At 36.6% G+C, this 21,193-nt stretch overlaps 1 protein-coding gene across 1 annotated transcript in view; it reads right to left on the bottom strand.

Moving 5' to 3' along the window:
* The window catches only part of LOC109699654 (antigen WC1.1-like), a 141,622-nt gene that overhangs the window by 21,964 nt on the left and 98,465 nt on the right, over nucleotides 1-21,193 (bottom strand). Inside the window, 1 exon segment of the mRNA XM_074077847.1 lies at nucleotides 1,447-1,761. Coding sequence (XP_073933948.1) covers nucleotides 1,447-1,761 — 315 coding nt within the window.

Below are 21,193 nucleotides of genomic sequence, written 5' to 3'. Positions count from 1 at the left end.
GAAAGAAGGAGCTGCAAGGGGGCACACCTAAGCTGTCTGCACAACTCTGATAATTTGGAAAGGAGAAAGAATTTGAAGGCAATATTTAGAATCTACTTCCATGTTGGTTTATTAAGTACAAAAATATCTTTCAGGGCTTGCTGTTATCCAGGAATATTGGTAGATTTTTGGAATGTAAATTACAAGGAAATTGTGTTCTTATCTTTGTGGAGTTTTACTTCTAGTGAGGAGAAAAACAAGCAGAAAATTTTAAGCCATTTGAAAAGTTCGTGAAATCTGGGTGTACAAAGAAACAAAAAAATGCCCTGCAAAAGCCTACTGATTGATATGAAGCCATCTCACCTCAGGTAAAATGAAATATTGAGGTAAGATATAACCTTACCTAGTCTTTTGCTGTATTGATACATTGCGTCTTTAGACAAGTTCATCACTAAAATTTCATCCACCATTCTGACCTTGTGAATACATCAATCCTGAGTTGCTCTTACAACCCATTTTTCTCTTTCAATATAACTAGCCATACAGAATTCACATAAATGTACATGAAGCAGGCATTCTTCACCCTACACTTTGGTCCTCAGCAGTGCTCAAAAAATACTCTGTGCTCACCCCTCCAGCTACTATTACCTTCTTTTACAAAAATTCCTTCTGTCTCTTATGCCCATTCTCATAAAGAAATCCCCAAATAAATTTATATTACAATATGAATATGAATCATTTTGAATCAATTAAGCCATCTGGTATAATTAATGTCATCTTTTCCTATAACATGCACACATTAAGATTTTGCTGCATTCATCATTGACCTGCCAGCATATGGCTAAGTTTCTCTGAAGTTTTACTGTTTACATTAATTTTTTAATAATGTAAGGAGAAATTCTGATTAATAATATTTCATTATTTCACCCTCAGCTCCAAGATCCTTGCATCCAAACATCTGTGAATATGTGTGTATGAATCTGAAAAGGTGACTTGCAACTTGCAATAATCCATAAATTCCTCAGAGGTTTGTTTAATCCCATCCTCTACCTATGCACCTGGGAACACAGTGCAAAATTATGTCTTACACATTGTCGGTTATTTAAGCTGAGGAAAGTACAGCCTTATTTTCTTCCTTTCTTCTAAAGGGACACGTTGCCACAAAGGGAGGGTATGTGTTGGTTTGTAGATGTTTACTTTTATAAATAGTAAATTATAAAAATAAAATTATAGATCTTTAATTTGGAAAATACTAGAATAAGCAATCTTGTTAAAGAAAGAATAGCAGTTGAGACTCATAAAAGGAAATCAAAAAGCCCATTATCATCAGCTACTTTGAGCCTTTAGGATCTACGGATAGACCTGTCAGTCATCCTCAGCTGATCTATCTCCTATTTTCCAGATGCTAGATATCTGCTTCCCTGGATGTTTCCATTCTCCAAGAAGTGGACAATGCACTCATCATACCTGAGCAGATGACTCCTGCATCCTCATTGTGATCACAGAAAGACTTGTGCCAGCCTAAGGAAGGGCACTTCCACACGTGGGACTCCTTTCCTATGCAATTCACTTCACTTAGCCAGATGGGCCCTGATCCAGCACCAAAATGAGCAGAAGTCATGGCATTCAGGGCCACTCCACAGCCCAGCTGTCTGCACACCACCTGGGCATCTTTGAGGTCCCAGCTGTCATCACAGATGGTTCCCCATGTGTCCTGGTGAAGGATCTCTATTCTCCCAGCACAGTGACTCCTTCCACCTACTAGGCGAAGCTCTGGACTCTCTGAGGAGAGAGAATCATACCAGTGATTGCCTCTAGACAGGGAATTAGAAAAGTTTTCTGGTCTCCTGAGACACACTCAATGAAGCTTTGGACAGCACCCCACTCTCAGGCTGCAGAGCCCACTGGGCAGACATTGAATCATTGCACCAAATATCAGTTGGGGCTGGATTCCTATGGAAATTGAAGTGATCAGAGGATTAGCAGGATTGAAAAAGAAGAAGAAGAATTGAAATTAAAATGAGCTAGTGAGTTATCTAAGATATAAATGATCACATGGGTCACTTCAAATTTGTAGAGCTTTGCAGAGGAGGTCAGAAAAGTATACTGAAAATGTCTGAATCCCATGAGACTATCATGAGTAGTTGACAGTGTCTTTCGCTGGATGATTTCATAGGGTCAGTATAATGGGCCACTACCTTAATTGATTTCTTATAAAACTCACATACTCTAACACCATTGACAGTCAAAAAGATTAGAGCACATGGAATTGAAATCTCTGAATTGAGGAACTTAGCAGAGCTCATTAAGGGGGATGGGGGGCAGGGGACAGTGAGGAGAGATGGCCTGTAAACAATGTATGCACACATGAATAAATAAACAATAAAAAAAGATACCAGGACACAATAGATTCTAACAAACAAACAAAAATACCCCAAAAAACCCCACCTCAGGTAGTAGCCATAATTTCAGGACCAATCATAACTGTTTTTGTTGGAACATTCAAAGCCAAAAAATGAATGTTTCATGCAGCAGGCCAGGGTTATCTAAGAACATTTCACTTATGGTTCTAGGTTTTAAACTCTAGACCTGTACACTTAATTTCGAAAAGGTCCAATTGTTTGATTAGATTGGATAACCTCGCTTGAGAAATTATGTCAGATGTATTGATACTAACCAGAAATCTCCAGGAGTCATAGAATTTTTCTATTCTTCAATATATCTACTCTCTATTTACACTTCATATCAGGAGTTGTTAGTATTCCAAAGTTGTGATTCCTTGTTCTCTGGGGTAAAATTATGCTTTCCTAATCCTACCTCAGAGCAGTGATAGGTTATATATTCCTGTCCTGAATGCACTTAAACAGGAAATTTGAGTAGACCCACTCTATTATGAGTCACTTTTTATACGTGAAAAGGTGACATAAAAAGAGGGTAAGTAATACCCATTAATATCCCACTCTTAGAGAATAAAACCTAGAACTTTTCTTCCAATGAAGAATACAGGCGTCCACAGCAGGCCAATGGTCCTAGTGGTTAGTACTAAAAAACTTGGAAATGTAGAAATGTTAAAGATATTAGACTTTTGTGTACACAACAGAGACTAAAGATGGTAAAATTCCAAAGAAAAGAGATCATTTTACTGTTTAGGCAAATATTTGCAGCTTATTTTTCACCAAGGGTCTTCTCAATTCAGTGTATGGACTAATGGCTCAGAACCTACTTTTCAACAAGCAGGGGACTGTTGTTGCAGAGAAGGTGACTAGCTTTTGAGTGTTACAGGCAACAAGACTGACAAAATTGAGACTTGAGGATACTTTCATGTGGCATGTTGTCTCTGAAACTTTTGCCCAACATAGAAGCTGTGAAGTGCTGTAGGTAAATAAAAATATGTCAAAGACCTTGAAAAACAGAGTGGATAGTCCCCTGTTCTCTTGGGTGCTGCTGAGCAATCAAATTATCTAGTTTCTCAACTGAAATATGTGAAAGTCCATGACACAGGACAGAAGCAAACTTCAACCCAGCTCATTCTTGGTTGGATTAGGTATTTGTATAAACAGCACTCTCTACTACTAACTTAATAGAACCAAGATGAATATTTTAGATGTTAAAATATGTCTTATGAAACTCATATTTCATACATAATTTTAAGTACCCAGTAAAAAGTAAAACACATATAAAGTGAGGGGATCACATGACACATTAACAAAATGAAAAAATAGGATCAGGGAAGGAAGAAGAGTCATGCTAAAGATGTTGAAGTTAGAAGATAAAGAATTTAACACTGTGATTAATGTACTTAGGAGAAAAGAGGAAAGAGGAGAATAAATTGGTAAACAGGAAAAAATTTTAACACAGAATTGTAGATGCATGAATAGAATCAAAGAAACAATTGCAACTGAAAATAAAGTGTCTAAAATTAAGAATTACTGAATGTATTGAAAAAAATTTAGACCTAATTTATAACAAAAATAGTGACTTAGAATTCATGTCAGGAGAAAACTTCCTAACAAAAGCAGAAAGAAAAAGATTGGTATAAAAATGTAAGGAAGGCATCAGAAATATTAGGGACATATTCAAGGAGCTAACAGACAGAAGTGGAGTCCTAAAGAGAGTAGAAGGGAGGAAGATTAGAAAGAAGAAGAAGGAGAGAGACGGGGAGAGGGAGGGGAAGGGAGAAAGGGAGGAAAAGAGAGAGAGAGAGAGAGAGAGAGAGAGAGAGAGAGAGAAGAGTGAAGATATACTGTCCTGCTCTGAGACTCACCAGAACAGACAACTTCAACTGCCCCATTGTGGTGGCAGCTGCCTCCAGCGCAGGGCACTCGGGGGCACAACCAGAACTCAGACTCCTGCCCCTCACACTGGAACTCTTCAGGCCAGACCTGCTCACGGGAATATCTGGACACATTCCTCAAAACAGAGACAGGTTTGCCACACCAAAGCTCTGTACAGATGACCTCAGCTGTGGGGAGCATGAAGTTCCCATAAGAAACCAGAATCCAGTCTCCTCCAGAGTTCACTTCCACTCGTCCTGAACAGAGTCCATGCTCTCCAGCCAGACGCACAAATCCTATAGGAGAGAAAAAAAATTCCACTGAGCATCTGTAAAAAACTTGGTGGAAGTTATGGTGTAAATATTTTTCTTTTTCCGGAGGTGGGTCATAGGAAGAGGATTAGAAAATTGGTGGCAGATTGGGACTTATAGGAACAAGTACTGGAAATTTACAGAGCCAGTTCAGAAGTCTGGATTCCTTGAATAAACATAAATTATACACATAGACATGATTTTAAAAGAATATATCCTACCTGATGGAGTAGCTCAAGGAGTAGAACACTGCCTAGCAAACATGAGGCTCTGAGCTCAAACACTAGTACTGCTAAAAAAAGAGAATACATCCCATATATTCTACCATTTATGGATCTGTGTATAATAAACCTTTCTTTTCCAAAATCCATGTCTACCCATTGAATGGGACATCACTTATGATGATGACTAAGCTTATTTTCTTTCTATAATTTTATCCTCAGAAACTTTCAGTGCTTAGATAATAATGCCAAGTTAACTTTTGTTAATAGATAAAAATTTTCAGTATTTATCACAACTTCAAAATTATATTTACTTACTATTTAGACATAAGAAAAAGGCCCATTAAATAGTGTAACCCTGAGTTAGTAACCAGATTATTGAGACTAGAATATTCAGGGGCATGTACAATAATGACAATGTTCTTCAGTCCCTTCCAGAACAGAAACCCTGATTGGCTGTAGGCTCCACCTGTGGGTGCAGCTATATGCTTTTCCTTGTAGACTCTGGTTTCCACTCACTTTCACCTCCTCATTAGGGGTTATGACCAGTACCACCACTGAGGGCCACCACTTGAGTATGACTGAAGCAGAGCATCTGGGCCTTTTACTTTTTCCTCTTTTCTTTGTAGATGGTACATTTCTAACTCCCCAAAAGCCTGGAAGGATGGCTTGATTCAGATGTAATAACAGTACATCTTTGCTTGATTCTATCTGAGAGACTCTCCTGGGATGTCACTAAAGTCCTCTGTAGTTGAACTGTTATTATTATAGAGACTAAGAAACTGCTTTTGCTAAAATTAGCATGACTCTTCACTTGGGCCTACAGATGTCTGATGAGTGCCTAAGAAAACATAATAAAACCTTCAGATCTCTACTTTCCCTTTACATCCGTATCCTCCCCTACCTTAAACTTAGGGCAGATAACTGCTCAACTGTGGCCAAACACTGGAATGGTTCCTAGAAATCTCTGATCATTACTTTAAGCCTGAAAGAGTTAACTCCACCTTGCCTTTCTGACTTGTTCTTTTCTTGTCTAGCAGTTTTTTGGAATTCCAGGAATTACAGGTCTGATTGATAAACATCTTGTGACAAGAGTCAAAACTATCCTTCCCCAGGAAGCAGCAACTTTCTGCTTATAATGTACAAGTCTTCCCTGACTTATCCCGAGGTAATTATCAAACAGACCACAGTTTTACTGTACTGGGGCTTGAACTTAAGGCTTCATGCTTAAGCCATGCATCAGCCCTTTTTGCTCTAGTTATTGTTGTTATTTATTTATTTATTGACATATGGTCTCCAGCTTTTGCCTTTGCTAGCCTTTACTGTGATCTTCCTATTTCTGCTTCCGGTAGTATGTGGGATGACAGGCACTTGTCACCATGCCCAGTTTTTTCTGTCAAGATGGAGTTGTGAACTTTTTGGAACCATGATCCTCTCAGTTTCATCCTCCCTTGAGGGTGGGATGAGAGGTGTGCACCACTGCACCCAGGTATTGTTTTAGATGGGAGCTTGCAAATTTTTTGTCCTGGCTGGTCATGAACTTTGATTCTCCTGAGTAGTTAGGATCATGGTATGAGCCACCAATGTCAGTCTCCTGAGCATACTTCTAGTATCTTGCTTTTGTCCTTCCTTGGGTAAACCCAAAGCTAGTGTTACCTGTTGGTTCCCAAAAATGGCTACACTGAATAAATTCTTTCCTGTGTTTGATACCACATTTATCCAAATTATCAAGATGAAGATTAACTTTACACTAATGGCTACTACTCAGCTCGTTCTTTTTTAATGGAAATCAATCTTCCAGACCTGATGTGAAAATATGAGGACATATTTTCAGGCAGAAGGAGGAACAGAGGAAAAACAATTTAAGAACTGACCACTGAGTTAAGAATTTACATAAATTCCTCAGAAACCAACTTGCAAAAATTAAAACCCTTTGATATGGGAATCTGTATCTTGCACTCTAGAGAAATAGGTTCAGATTTCTGTGTTATAAATTAGAGGAGATAGAGACACCTTTACTTTAGTCAAGGAGGAAAAGTCCATACCAAACAAGTTACGACTCCCCTCCTGTGTGGTCTTAGGAGCTTTGGGAATTAAAACTAAATGAACTGAAAGTGTCTGATGTGTATTTGGCACATGACAGCAAATAGCTTCTGTGGGAATACTCCATGTAGCAAAAGGATGGGCATTTCCAAGGTGAGGTCTGTGAGGCTGATTTCTTTCTAAGCAAAGAAGGTAGTATGTCTTTTTTCTCTCCTAATATTATATAAAAATTGCAGTCAGATGTATCCTGGTCTAGTATTTGGCATATATATAACAAAGATAAACTGTGTTATTATTTCATACCTGGAAATTTTTTCCAAGCATTCTGAGCCTGTCAATACCAAAACCTGAGTCACACTTATCAACCATACTTGTCCTCACTCCACATGAATCCTCAGTGCTGCTCAGGATTCCTTGTTTTTGTTTTCAGCTCCTATCCACTCTTCCTTGAGGTACTTCAAGCCTACTCTATCTTCTGCAAAAATTCCATTTTCCCTTGTTTTTTATCAAAGAACCCCCCCAAATGCACTTCTCTTTTTTCACTTTAGCCATCAGGTATGAACTGTGCTGTCTCTTACAAACAGTGAGACTCATTACATCTAACATTGGCTTGCCAGCACATGGGTAAATTTCTCTTACAAGTTTGGGTTTATATATACATTGTTGTCTAGAAAAGAATATGTAGAAGCTTTTCTAATAACAATGGAGATCAGGGCAGTTCATTCACAGATTTTGGCCCTTCCAGCCAAAGTGCTAAGAGTATTTAACTTAATCTCCAATGAAGAATTGCAAATTTGCAACAATCTACAAATTCCTCTGTGATTTGCTTAACCCTACCCCTTGTGCCTATGCACCTGGTAACCTAGTATAAAACAGGGTCTTATGCAATACACATGGAAATATTTAGTTCAACTGAGACAAGTACAGTCTCATTCTCATTCCTCCTCTAACACAATCATTTGTTGTAAAGGTAGGACTCGTGCAGAATTATAGATGTTTAAATTATGAGTAAATTATATGAATAAAATTAATAGACTTGATTTTAATTGTGATGATACTAGAATAAACTCTCTTGTTGAGTGAGATTAGTGGAGAGGGAAAAAGTAGCAGTTGAGACTCAAACAAGGGAATGAATGAAAGTCATCATCATCACCTACTTTGAGCAATCAGGATCTGTGCGTAGACCTTGCAGGTCTCTACAGTGTGCCCACCTCTATTTCTCTAGGGACTAGACAGCTACTTTCCTAAAACCTTCCATAATCCCAGCCATTGAATAATACACAGACCATACCTGAGCAGAGAACTCCTACTACCTCCTGTTGGCTGCAGTCATGTGGCCCCCAGCCTGAGGAAGGACAATTCCACAGGTGAGACTCCCCTCCTCTGCAGTTCATGTTTTCCAGCCAGATGGGCCTGGAGTCAGATTGAATGTAGGTTGTTCCATGTATGACCTCTCCACAGCCCAGCTGTCTGCACACCACTTGGGAATCTCTCCATTCCCAGTTGTTACGACAGACAGTTCCCCAGATGCCCTCATGAAGGATCTCCACTCTCCCAGAACAGTGATTTTCCCCATCCACAAGCTGAAGCTGTGCGCTGTCTGAGAAGAGAGAATCATGTCAGTGGTTGCATTTGCACATGGAATCAGAAAGGTTTTTTAGTGTCTTGGTCTCATTTAACTAAACAATGGGTAGCACCCTGATGGTCAGATGTGGAATCATTGTACCACAGCAGCAGCTGGATATGGTTTCCTACTGAAACTAAAACGATTAGTAGATAAGTAAGGTTGAAAAATAGCAAATGAAAATATGCTAAAAAATCTAGTGAGTAGTCCCAGGTAAAAGATGCTGCAAAGATCCTACCAAAGTTAACCTTTTGATTTGTAGAAGTTCTGCCTAGGAGGTTAGAAAAGTATACTAGAATTGTCTTAATCCCAACTCTGAGTAGTTGGCAGTGCCTTTCACTAGATGAGTTCAAAGAGTCACCAAAATGGGGTTGTATTTCATTTGTTTATTTTTAAACCACATTTTCTACAATGCCATTGAAAAGAGAAGTGGAAATTTTTTAATGTTTCTAATCAGAAAGTGAAGTCAGAAACTAGGGTGAGTTCATCTGAAGCCTCGAGTCCCAGCCATGAGTCCAGGACAAATCAGGATTGTTCTTGTGGGCATAGCCATTCAGAGCTGGAAAACTAAGGGATCAGAGGCATGTCCTGGTTATTACATGTTCTAGATTTTTCTTTCTTTCTCTCTCTCTCGTATATTGATTGTATAAAGCAGTTTCATTGTTAACTTTTCATAAATGAATACAATGTACTTTGATCAAATTCACCCTTCTATGCTTATCTCCCCTTGCCTCCTTATTAGATAATTTTATTGGGTTTCATTTTTTTTCATATATTTAAAAAAGTTCTTTGATCTTATTTCCCCCCTATTCACCCTCTTCTTTACCCTGGCTCCCACTGGTTTTGACCCCCAAGGAGTCCCTCAGTTTTATGCTCATGTTTTCCATTTTTTCCATATATGACAGAAAACATGCAATTTTGTCTTTCTCGGTCTAACTTATTTCAAATAGCATGATAATTTCCAGTTCCATCCATTTACCTGCAAAGGATATAATTTCATTTTTCTTTATGGCTGAATAATACACTATTTTATGTATGTATACTACATTTTCTTTATTCATTCATCAATTTGATTGATTCTTTGAATTCATAATTTGGCTATTGTAAATAGTGCTATAATAAACAGGGGTTTGCAAGAATCTTTACTGTATGTAGATAAAAATTCCTGCAGATATATGCACAGATGTGGTATTTCCATATCATATGGTAGTTCTATTTTTAGTTTTCTGAGGAACCTCCATATTGACTTCCATAGTGGCTAATTTACATTCCCACCTATAGTGTAAATGATTCCTTTCCCCCACCTTATCTTCACCAACATTTGTTGCTTGTTTTCTTGATGATTGCCATACTAAGTGGGTGAGATGGCATCTCAGTGCAGTTTTTTAATTGTATTTTCTTTATGACTAAAGATGTTGTACATTTCTTCATGTATTTATTAGCCATTTGTGCTTCTTCTTTTGAGAAGTCTGTTCAATTCATTTGCCAATTGATTAATTGGATTATTCTTTTTGTTTTTAATTTTTTGAGCTCTTTATGTATCTTAGATATCAATCCTTCATCTAATAAATAACTAGCAAGGATTTCCCTCCCATTCTTTGGATTGTCCCTTGATTCTGGTAGCTGTTTCTGTCGATGTGTAGAAGATTTTAATTTGATGTAATTCCATTTGTCAACTCTTGCTCTTATTTCCTGAGCAATTGAATTGCTATTCAAAAAAGCATTACCTTGGTACCTGTTGAAACTATTCCAGGAATGGGGAGAGGGGGAAAAACGAGGAGTGAATTCAAGTATGATATATTTGATATTTTGCATGAACTTTTGTAAATGCCACAATGTACTCTCACCTAGCAGAACAATAAAAAAATTTAAAAAGGCATTACCTATGCTGATGTCTTCAAGAACATTCCCTGTATTTTCCTCTAATAGTTTCAAAAATATTAGGCCTTAGATTTAGATTTTGATCTGTTTGAATGAATTTTTGTATAAGGTGAGAGATAACGACCTAGCTTCAATCTTCTACTGACAGATATCTAGTTTTCCCAGCAGAATTTGTTTAAGAGGATATCTTTTCTCCAAGGTATGTTTTTGGTACCTGAGTAAAAAAAAAACAGATTGATATAGCTATGGGGGCTTATTTCTTGATCTTCTATTCTATTTAATTGATCTACAACTCTGTTTTTGTGCCAGTACCATACTGGTTTTGTTACAATGGGTCTGTAGTATAATTTGAGTGATACCTCTAGTATCACTCTTTTTGCTAAGGATTGATTTGTTTATTCATGGTCTTTGTGTTTGTTATGAATTTTTGGATTGATTATTCTATTTCTGTGAAAAATGATATTAGAATTTTATGAGGATTGCATTGAATCTGTAGATTTGCATATGTTAAAAAATCATTGCATCTCTGGAAAAAAAACAGCTGGATTATGGTGTATGATGTTTTTGGTGTGCTGTTGAATTTAGTATATAAGTATTTTATTGTGAATTCTGGTGTGTATCTTCACCAAGAAAATTCATCTGTAGTTTTCTTTCTTTTTGTCATGTCCTTACCCAGTTTTGTTGTTAGAATAATACTAGTTTGATAGTCTTCCATCCTTTTCTAGTTTATGGAATAGTTTGGGGAACATTGGTGTTAGTTCTTCCTTAAATGTTTGGTAGAATTTAGCAGTGAATTAATCTGGTCCTGGGCTTTTCTTTTTGGGAGAGTATTACTGCTTCAATTTCATTACATGTTGTAGATCTCTTTAGTGTCTTATATTTTCCTGGTTCAATTTGGGTAGGTCATGTGCATCTAGAAATGTGTCCATTTATTCTAGATTTTCCAGTTCATTGGAACATAAGCTTTTGATTTATTCCTTAATGATTCTCTGAATTTTATCTGTGTTTATTATGATAATCTCTTTCTCATTTCTTATCTTGTTGGTTAGAGTTGTCACCATCTTTCTTTAGATTAATTTGGCTAAAAGTTTGTCAATCTTGTTTATCTTTTTAAAGAACCATTTATTTATTTCATTGATTGTTTATATAGTTCTTTAACTTCTGCTGTGATTTTTTTATTCTTTCTGTTTCTTGCCTTTGGGTTTGGCTTGTTTTTCCCTTTTGAAGCCTTAAAGTGCACCACTAGGTTATTTATTTGGGATTTTCTGATTTTTTAATGAAGGCACTCTTAACTTCATTGTTTGCACTGTGTTCCAGAAATTCTAGTAAGTTGTGTTTACATTTTTGTTTGATTCTAAGAAAGTTTGATATTCTCTCTTTTATCTTTGGTGACCCATTGATCATTCTAGTGTGAATTGTTCAGCACATGCTGGGGAGCTTTTGGAGTCCTGTGGTTGCAGTAACTTGATAAACTTGATGTCTACTTGTATCACCTGATCAACAGAGCTACTTTATCACCTGAGGCAGAGCTTTTCTCTGTCTGAAAAGGCAGCAACACATCCTCTTACCACATAGGTGCAAGGGAATGAGCCCCAGGGACTCATGGCAAAGGTGGGAGGGCTGAGATACCTGTGCAGGGGGCAGTGGCTGGACAGCTCTTGGATCTCATTTCTGCAGGAGCAGACAATGGGGAAACACTGGGTCAGGGTGGAGGTCCTGCCCAAGACCGGGCTCTCAGTGATCCTGGGCCCAGTCAAGATGACAGGTGAGAGGACAAGGTTCAGTGTTGGTCTAACAGGCTGGAGTTGATACATTCACTAGAGCATGTCCCTTATCACCATTGAAATTATTTAATCAATTTACTGTTGCATCACTTGGCACATTCTCACAATAAGCACATATATGGGTATGCACACACGTACACACACACATGCACACACACACACACACACACACACACACACACACACACACACTGGAAACCTCACTAGAGGAAAGTCCTCACTTGTCTCTTTCTCTTTGTTCCTGCTGTGTAAAATCTGCTGGAAGATAATTCCTTTAAATAATTACTAATCAGTAGATAAAAATACAAATTAATATCGATGATCTGTGGTAATAAAATTGGGGATATGTTTAATCATCACAAGTAATTAGTACTCACAATTTCCCTGCATTTAAATGGAAAATTAAATAACTGTTTGAAAGAATGGCAAAATTTATATTCCATCAAAGAAATAGGACAGAGGAAAATATTAATAAATCAATCATGTGTACCTGATAAGACAGAAATGTCTACACAAAGGTCAAATAAATATACTAAGGAAATATAATACGAGAGAAGACACAGAGTCAGCACAGAACCAAAAAAATACATAGGACTGAAAACAAAGGAGGTTCACATATGTGCAAAGCAACACTGAGAAAACAGAATACATGGTACTTGTCATAAAATACCAGAATTGGTGTACATTTTCCATATTATCTATCAAACCTCCTACAGTATGCAGGGAACATCTGTGGCCTGTTTGGTAGTTGCTCACTCTCAGGATTGGACACTTCTTGTGTCACAATTCATTGTGTCTTGAGAGTGTGTACAAAGGAGAATGATGGAGGGGGGGTTCAACTATGATATATTGTAAGAACTTTTGTAAATGCCATAACGTACCCCAAGTACAACAATAATATGATAATAAAAAGGAAAAAGAAATGATTATTAGTGTCTTATTATAGGAAACATCATCATGTGGTCTTATCATTTGGTATCATTTCATCCTGTGTAAGGAAAAGGGGGAAAATATGAGGAATAAAAGAGCATAAGCTTCTGTTCTGAAATATTTATCATTACATTTTTCACAACAGTGGATTTCAGGCAATTTCTACCATAACTTAGGTTGAAATTGAATGAGGTGTGTGTGTGTGACAGAGAGAGAGAGAGAGAGAGAGAGAGAGAGAGAGAGAGAGAGAGAGAGAGAGAATGATAGAATATCAAGAGGAAGAAAAAGAAATAAGGAGAAGCACTCTGAAAATGCAAAAGATGTTTCCTGGACGGAAGGAATGAAATATAATGGGCTTTTCAGTCCCCATTTACTTCACATTTCAAAAGGATTGTGTGCAACAGTTTTAAGTCCCCAACAAGTATAGCCCATTTATTGATTATTTCACTTGCTTTTTGCTTTTTAATATATAGCTATATATTCTTGATATAAGAATCTTCTTTGTGGGTCTGTTGGGGATTTAAAATTGTTTTTTGAATTTTACTAATGCGTTCATCTGTTCATGAAATATTTATTGAATATTTTATGTCAGGGAAGTTTGAAGGTATTTACAATTTAGAAAAGAACAAAATGTAAAGAAAAGGCCTGTCTTCATGGGGAAGACTCTAGATGATGATTAATAGATAATAATCTAAATATCACACAAATTCAATATATTACAAAGCAATAACATTTGGAAGGAAATAAATAGCTAGAGGGGAATAATAAGAGGTAATAGGATGGACAACTTTATTATTTTTACATATGTTTTTCACTAAGAATTGCTTTAAATTTGGTTAAAATAATAATTCCAAAGAAAGTAGACAGAATAATAAAAAGAGAAGAAAAACATTATGTAGGAAAAATGATAAAACAGAGCAAAGCAACAGGTCCAAAGGTATTTCTTTGGAAAGATAAATAAAATATAAAAAGCATTTAAGATCAATATAAGCCTATTTTTAATGGTCACAAAGAATCTTCCTTGTACAATGAATATGTCCTATTAAAAAATTTAAAAAAGATCCTCAATTAATTTTTCTAGTAAAAGTGGTAGAATTTTCCACATGTATTTGGTGTGAGATGTGAGAGAAAAAGAAGAGTTGAAGATGACTCCAAGGGTTTGCTCCAAGTTGAAGCAAATATTGTTTTTTGTGGAGGGTGAGGGGATCAGAAGTTCAGTTCTGGATGTGTTACTGTGAGATGTGTACTGCTCCAAATGGAGTGGTCAAATACCCAGAGATATATGACTTCAGATATATGGAGAGAAGTCTGTGAAGGAGACTGAATTTGTGAATTTACAGTCAATAAATGATAATTAAAACCATGAGGTGTTATGTGACCACCAAAAGTGTGTTGAAAAATGAAAGAGGAGAGGATCTGGGTTTGAGTCTTGGGATCCCCATAATTAAAAGTTTTGGGAGAAGAGACCAGCTTAGCAAACAGTGCTGGGAAGGAGCACCAGGGAGGTAGAAGCCTTTAAAATGGCTTTTTTTGAAAATAATAATCACAGCCTTTCTATTAGATCAATGTAGTAGTTCATAGCAAGTTTACTTATAATGGCATTTTGCAATGGAAAAAAGTAAATTATGATTAAAAATTGCAGTGAAATATCATCAGTCATAAATATGACATTGAAGATATTTGATGGGACAGATATAAATATAAATTATGGTATTAACTTTAAATGGATTTAAAATAATTTAGAAGATTTTATGATCTAATTTCATAAGAACATGTATATGTGCATGTGTGAGTGTGTGTGGGGTGCGTGTGTGTGTGTGTGTGTGTGTGTGTGTGTGTGTGTCTGTTTAGGGACTGAGAAACTCCTTCCATTAAAACAGAGATTTCCTGCTCAGGAAGAATTTAAAGGATCCTGGCAACATCTTGATTTTCACTATAACAGCCCTTGTAATGTGCCAGGCTCAGAAAGTTTTAAAGTTTTTGACTCCATCATATCAACATTGAAATTTCAGCAGTAAATGGAAAAAACTCATGTGAACCGAATGCTGTAATATGTGAACATGTGCTTTCATAATATGACCATATAAAAATTCTCTCTGAGGAAAACTTATGCTTGTTCAGTGAGATGAAGTTACTTCTTAGCCTGATGAGAAATTAATTCACTGCTCTCATTGCTGAACAGACCAAATGTAACAAGGATATCAAGCTTATATTTTTGGAGAATCCACCCCTACTCTTAAGAGGTAGCAAAGCTTGGAAAGCAGACAAGGATCACTGGCCTTTGTCTAAAACCCAAGGATCTGGGTGTTTCAAAAATATAATAAGGGAATGAAGAAAAGAATTTCTTGTTGGAAGGAGAAAAATTTCTCAAAGAAGAGCAAAAGGCTTCTGACTGGGGGCAGGGTGGTGGTTGAAATGAGGAAAATGAACAGAGTGAAGAAACACAGATGAGTATCTCCCACACTGAGAAGCTCTTAGGCCTGGCTGGGTATTTCTCCTTTTAGGAACTCAAACACTGGTATCTTGAGCTCTGCTGAGCCACAGGAACAGTGGGCACCAGATATCATGGAGGGCCTGAGGGAAGATTCACCATGAAGACATTCACAAGCCTAATATTCTGTAACAGCAGATCCTTTAGAATGTAACAGAACAAGTTCAAGCGCCCACAGGCAAGGGGAAATTTGTACAGGGAGAGGCACATCCTTAGGTCTATAAGGCTAGACCTTTGAATGCCTTCAATGTTAATATCCATCATGAGCACCTATATCTGCATCAGTTTCTTTCCAGTATAAAGGGATTGGAGGTCAGCGACCCAACAGAAAGGAATGGAGGCAACACATGCAGGTAGACAAGTTCTTCCAAGAATCCAGGACTTGGGAAAGACTATAGAAAAGGGCTGAGTACGGGTTTGTAGGGAAGAAATAACAATCTCAAAGTCAGTCTGACTGTAGGTGAGGGTTATCTTGGGTATAATTATGGTTCATGTTGGAAGGCTTTCTTTACAGGCAGCAAGGTTTACATATCTGCGCTCATCACCTACATATACATATATCACTGTCACTACCATTTTACCTATCAAATACAACAGGGTAGCTTACAGTGATTTCTATAAACTGCTGTCTAAAAACATGTCTTCCACTGAGAAGACATGTTTGTCTTCACACATCAGACCCCATATCCTCTTCAAACCCTTCTTCATCCATTTCTCTATTTAAGAGCAGAAGTAACATCATTCTGGAGTTGAAATACAGAGTAAAAGAACACAACTAAGACCCAGCCTGAGGCCATTCATTAGCCAAAAATGGTGAGAAAACTGGGAAGTGACCAGACATTTGCTGAACTTTCAGGTGTATGAAGAAAGGCTAACATATTGTCTGATCAGTCAAAAAATTGATATCTTTATAACATCTCACTATTTAATAAAAATAATTCTGACTCCAATTTAGGAAAATCATCATTCACTATGAGTGAGGTTCACATTGGTCCCAACCAAATGAGAAATTTAGAAGCATTGTGCCTTTGATTCTAGAAAGCATTCCCCAGTACCTTGCAGCTAATCCATATCTTCCAGTCTTAAGTACTGGGACTCTGCTTACCTTGAGCAGCTGTTAAGACAGTGAGGAGGACAAAAACAAGTTCCAGGACAAAGCAGCATCTGTACGTGGTCATTCTGGTCCTTAGGATTCAGGTCACAGCCTTGCCTTCCTCAGAAAATATAGGGAGCTCTCTCTGCTCTTACTAGGGATGCTACAACAGGATGTGGACTATGCAGTCCTACCCCTTACATGGTGATCTTCAAGCCAATAGGAACTCTGTTTAACATCTTCCCTACCATTAGATTCTATATACAAAGGAAACTTTCTGAAGTTCAAACATCAATTGGCTGCTGAATTTTATACATTTCCTAATATGAGATATAAGACTTTGTTATACCAGGTGTTTTTCTGTCACTAGGCTGATAGAGAAAAGCTATGTCAATACATGTGGCTTTTTTTCCCCACACAACAGGTGTCTGTCTGAATGGTTGGTTCAACTCAACTGGTGGTATTACTCTATTGTACTGTCTCTGTCAGTTCCAGTATCCTGTGGGTTAAAGAATAGATGATTTTTGTTTAATAAGACCTAGGACTACAATTTCAATGACCAGCATGTTGTTGCTAAAAAGAATCAAGAAGTGACTAACAGACTGGAGGAATGGCTCAAGTGGTAGAATGCCTGCTTTGCAAGCATGAAACCATGAGTTTAAACCCCAGTCCCACCAAAAACAAAACAACAACAAGAAGTGACTAACAGTTAGTATACAAATCAAGTAGGAAATTGACATTAGAAATATTAAATAATTTTGAGTCAATGAAATCAGGAGCCAAACACCAAAGAAATGTGATTTTGAGCTCATGGGGTGGTTATCCGTCTCCTGTCATTTTTGGTTTGTAAATGAAGCCTCATAGAGATCTACTGGAGTCCTAAATATGAGTCTGAGTTATTTCTAATTCTTTCTTCTCTTTCCTTTGTGTAGCAGAGATCTTTTTGCCCCCATGACTGTGATGACCAGAATATACAATTCATGGTAATAAATTACTCTATCCTGGGACACGGAGGACCCCAGATTACAAATTAGATGCAAGATTATTCCTCATTGTATAATGCAGCCATCTGTGCCTGACATTCTAGTCCACTCAGAGAGTGGTGCCCACCTGCTTCTGTGTCCTCTTTTAAAAACATTTCTTCTTCCCTTTATTTTCATATATACCAGTTAGTTCACTTTTCCTTTCATTTCTAGCTTCTACTGTCCTCTACTAACCAGGATGGCTCTTATTCTGGTACTTAGATATGGAATCAATTCTGTATCAACTGCATATCTTACTCTTGGTATCAACAAAGCAAGTATTCACCATTTTGTCACTTACAAATTTATTTTCTACTTGCTGTAGAGAAACAAAGCTTCAGAATTGCAAAAATCAAAAGCCATAAGTTGTGAGGATGAGCTATGATGAGAACTGACAAACTTTTCACTATGCAAGACACATGGGTAAGCACTGAATTAATGTTAATTATTGTAACCAGCAAATACTTATAACCTGACACATTAATGTTTGCTGATTATATGCTCAATATTGGTAATAAAATATGAAAAAAAGTCAGGGATTGTATCAAACTCCAGTTTAGCTATAAAGACTGGTATGATGCAAGTAAATTTGGTAATAAATGGGTATCTATAGATGGAAAAGGAAGTATGGAGGAAAAACATGTATTTTTTTTAATTTTAAGGCAGATTTCTTTTATTAGTTTTTCCTAAACTTATCTCATGTTTACTGAATGTTTTTCTAAGTGTAAGAGTGTGACCTGTAGTTTTAACAAACCAATTTGGATAAAGCAACCTGCTTTATCCTGCTTGTTTGCACACAAGTCATCAAGCAATGAGCATTTTTCATAGGAGGAACATAACCCAGCCAAAGGTTTGGGAGTGTGGGAAGATGGGTGGGAAATCATCAAGGAAATATTTCCTTAAAGCTGTGTTTAGAGTGAGATCTGGTGGGTTACTCGGAGAGTGTTGCAGCCTGGGAAAGCAGACAGAACTCCATGTAGCAGCAGAGCACACAGAAATAACTTGAGATAGGAAAGAGCTTTACTTTCATGGGGTCTTGGGAAGGCCAGGAAGCTCTGGAAGCAGTAAGAGCAGAGGGGACAAAGTAGGGAATTGATGAACTTAAAGGTTGATGCATGCTTTAAAAAATGAGAATTTTATCTAAATTATAATTGTGGTAGTTTCATATTTTAAGATGTAGCTCCATGTAAATTACATTATGTTGTCTTGAACGTACGAAGAGAATGTATTTGTCATGCTGTAATTATGTTTTGTTCAAGGACGGTGTAACAATATGCTATAGTTTCCAGTATTCTACCCATCTAAATTTGGCTCTGATCCAGTCCATTGGTTGCACATGCACTTGGAAAGGATGCCTTTATTGCTATTTGATGCAGTTTTGTATAAATGGCAATTAAGTCAAGGTTGTTAATAGTGTCTAGAATATTTTGTATACTGGTCTATTGTATAATTGGTTGATCAATTACTGAAAGAAAAATGTTAAGACATTCCACCTAAGATTCTGGTTTTGTTTATATCTTCTTTAGTTCTATCAGTGTGGCTTCATGGATTTTGAATCTCTACCATTATTTGCAGGATTATTCATGGTTGTTTTGTTTTCTTGACAAATTTCTTCTATCATTAGGCAATGTGTTTTATATTGTGGCATACCATTCAACCTCGAGTCTATCTTTTTCTTATTAATATAGTTATACCATTTTTGTGATGATTAGTGTTTGCATGTATTTATTCCATCCTATTACTTTATGTGTTTACTCTCTGTGAATATTTAAAATACATTTGTCAGAGTAATAGAGGGGGTGGATGTGATCAAAGAATATTATATGTGTGTATGGAAATATCACAATGAAACCCTTTTGTACAACTAATATATGCTAATAAAATATATTAAAAATGGATTTCTTATAGAGCTCATACAGTTAGATAATGATTTTGAAGACAATTTTATTTTGAAATGATTATTGACTCACAGATGGTTGTAGGAAAAATGTCCATGCAACATTGCACCCAGCTTTCATCCAGCTTCACTTAATAGTAATGTCTTACAAAACAATAATACAGTGTCAAAACTAGGAAATTGACATCTGCACCAGCAATATATGAGAGCTCTGATTTCTCTGCATTCATTCCTGCATTTAGTAGCTTTTTATTTTAACTCTTCTATTAGGTTGTGGTGATGTTACACCATGATTTTAAAATGTATTTCTTTAACAGTTAATTCTGCTGAACATCTTTTCATATGCTTATTGGTCATTGATGTGCTCTCTGGAGTAAATCTGCTCTTGCCAGTTTTCTAATTATATATTTTATGTTTTGCTGTGAGTCTGACAATTTAAAATATGTTCTCGATATTCCTTCTTTGTCAGATAAGTGTTTTGCAAATATCTTCTTTTAGTTTATGGTATGTCTTCTCATCCTCTTCACATGGACTTTTGTAGAAAAATATTTTCTAGAAAATGTTCTGCAGAAAAAATGTTTTCAATTATAGTAAAGTCAATCTTAACCTTTGGAGATTGTTGTTTTGGTGTCAAGTCTAATAACTCATTGATAGCATTTGGTCCCAAAGATTTTCTCCTAAGCTACACTTAAAAAATTTAATTTTAAATACATATGTTAATGTATTAAATATAAATATATTCTAGTCCATAAATGTAGTATGTCTATCCATTTGTCATTTATTTAATTGATACTATTTTTTAGGTTTTTGCTTATAAATTTTATATGTATCTTTTTAAGAATCATATCTTTATATTTGGACTCTTGTGGTCATTGTAAATCATATTGTAATTAGGTTTGAAACTCTGTTTTTATTTATTTAATGCTAGTAAATAAAATGTCACTTGATATTTTTATTGTAATAACACTTACTATCATTTTTGGAATATTTTTTCAGTCTCACAGTCCCTCTTCTTTCCTTCTGTAACTACAATAACTTGAAAGATGTTTTTTCTTTTCCCTAAAGTCTCAAACACTCTGGTGTAGAGGGGGACACAAATGCTAATGTGGTAGAGGACACAGGTGGTAAGCAACAGTTGTGGGCTTGAGAATGAACTTCAGTGAGAGGTCTGTAGCTTGTCCTGTTAACACTTTTGTTGCATGTTTCTCCCGTAAGAGGGGGCACATAGCATCCAATAAGAGAAGGTTTCTAGAACTTAATGTATAATGTATACTTAATGTTTAAGCAGAGAAATCAAAGCACAAGAAGTCACTGCTGGGGAAGATGTGCTCAGAGTCTGTTTCCTGACCAAAACATGGAATGATCCCCAGATTCTATGGAGTTTGGTGGCTATTTATTCTCTGGTTAGCCTTTATTCAATGGGTCTTTAAAATATGAATTCAAAAGCTCATCCCTTTTGTTTCAACTAAAGGACTACTTCTTCTACAGGGCTTCCTGTGGGACAAACTGAGTTGTTGTTCCGATCACATTTTATTTCTACTAGTCTCTTCCAATCTTTGCTAATCAGTCCCCTGAGACAGTATTTTTCAATCAGTTTCCTGCTCTCAAATTTCCTTTTAAACCTGATTTCAGAGATCTGATTT

The sequence above is a fragment of the Castor canadensis genome, chromosome 6, assembly GCF_047511655.1.
Source record: "Castor canadensis chromosome 6, mCasCan1.hap1v2, whole genome shotgun sequence".
NCBI lineage: Eukaryota > Metazoa > Chordata > Mammalia > Rodentia > Castoridae > Castor > Castor canadensis.
This window is presented reverse-complemented; position numbering and strand designations above follow the sequence as displayed.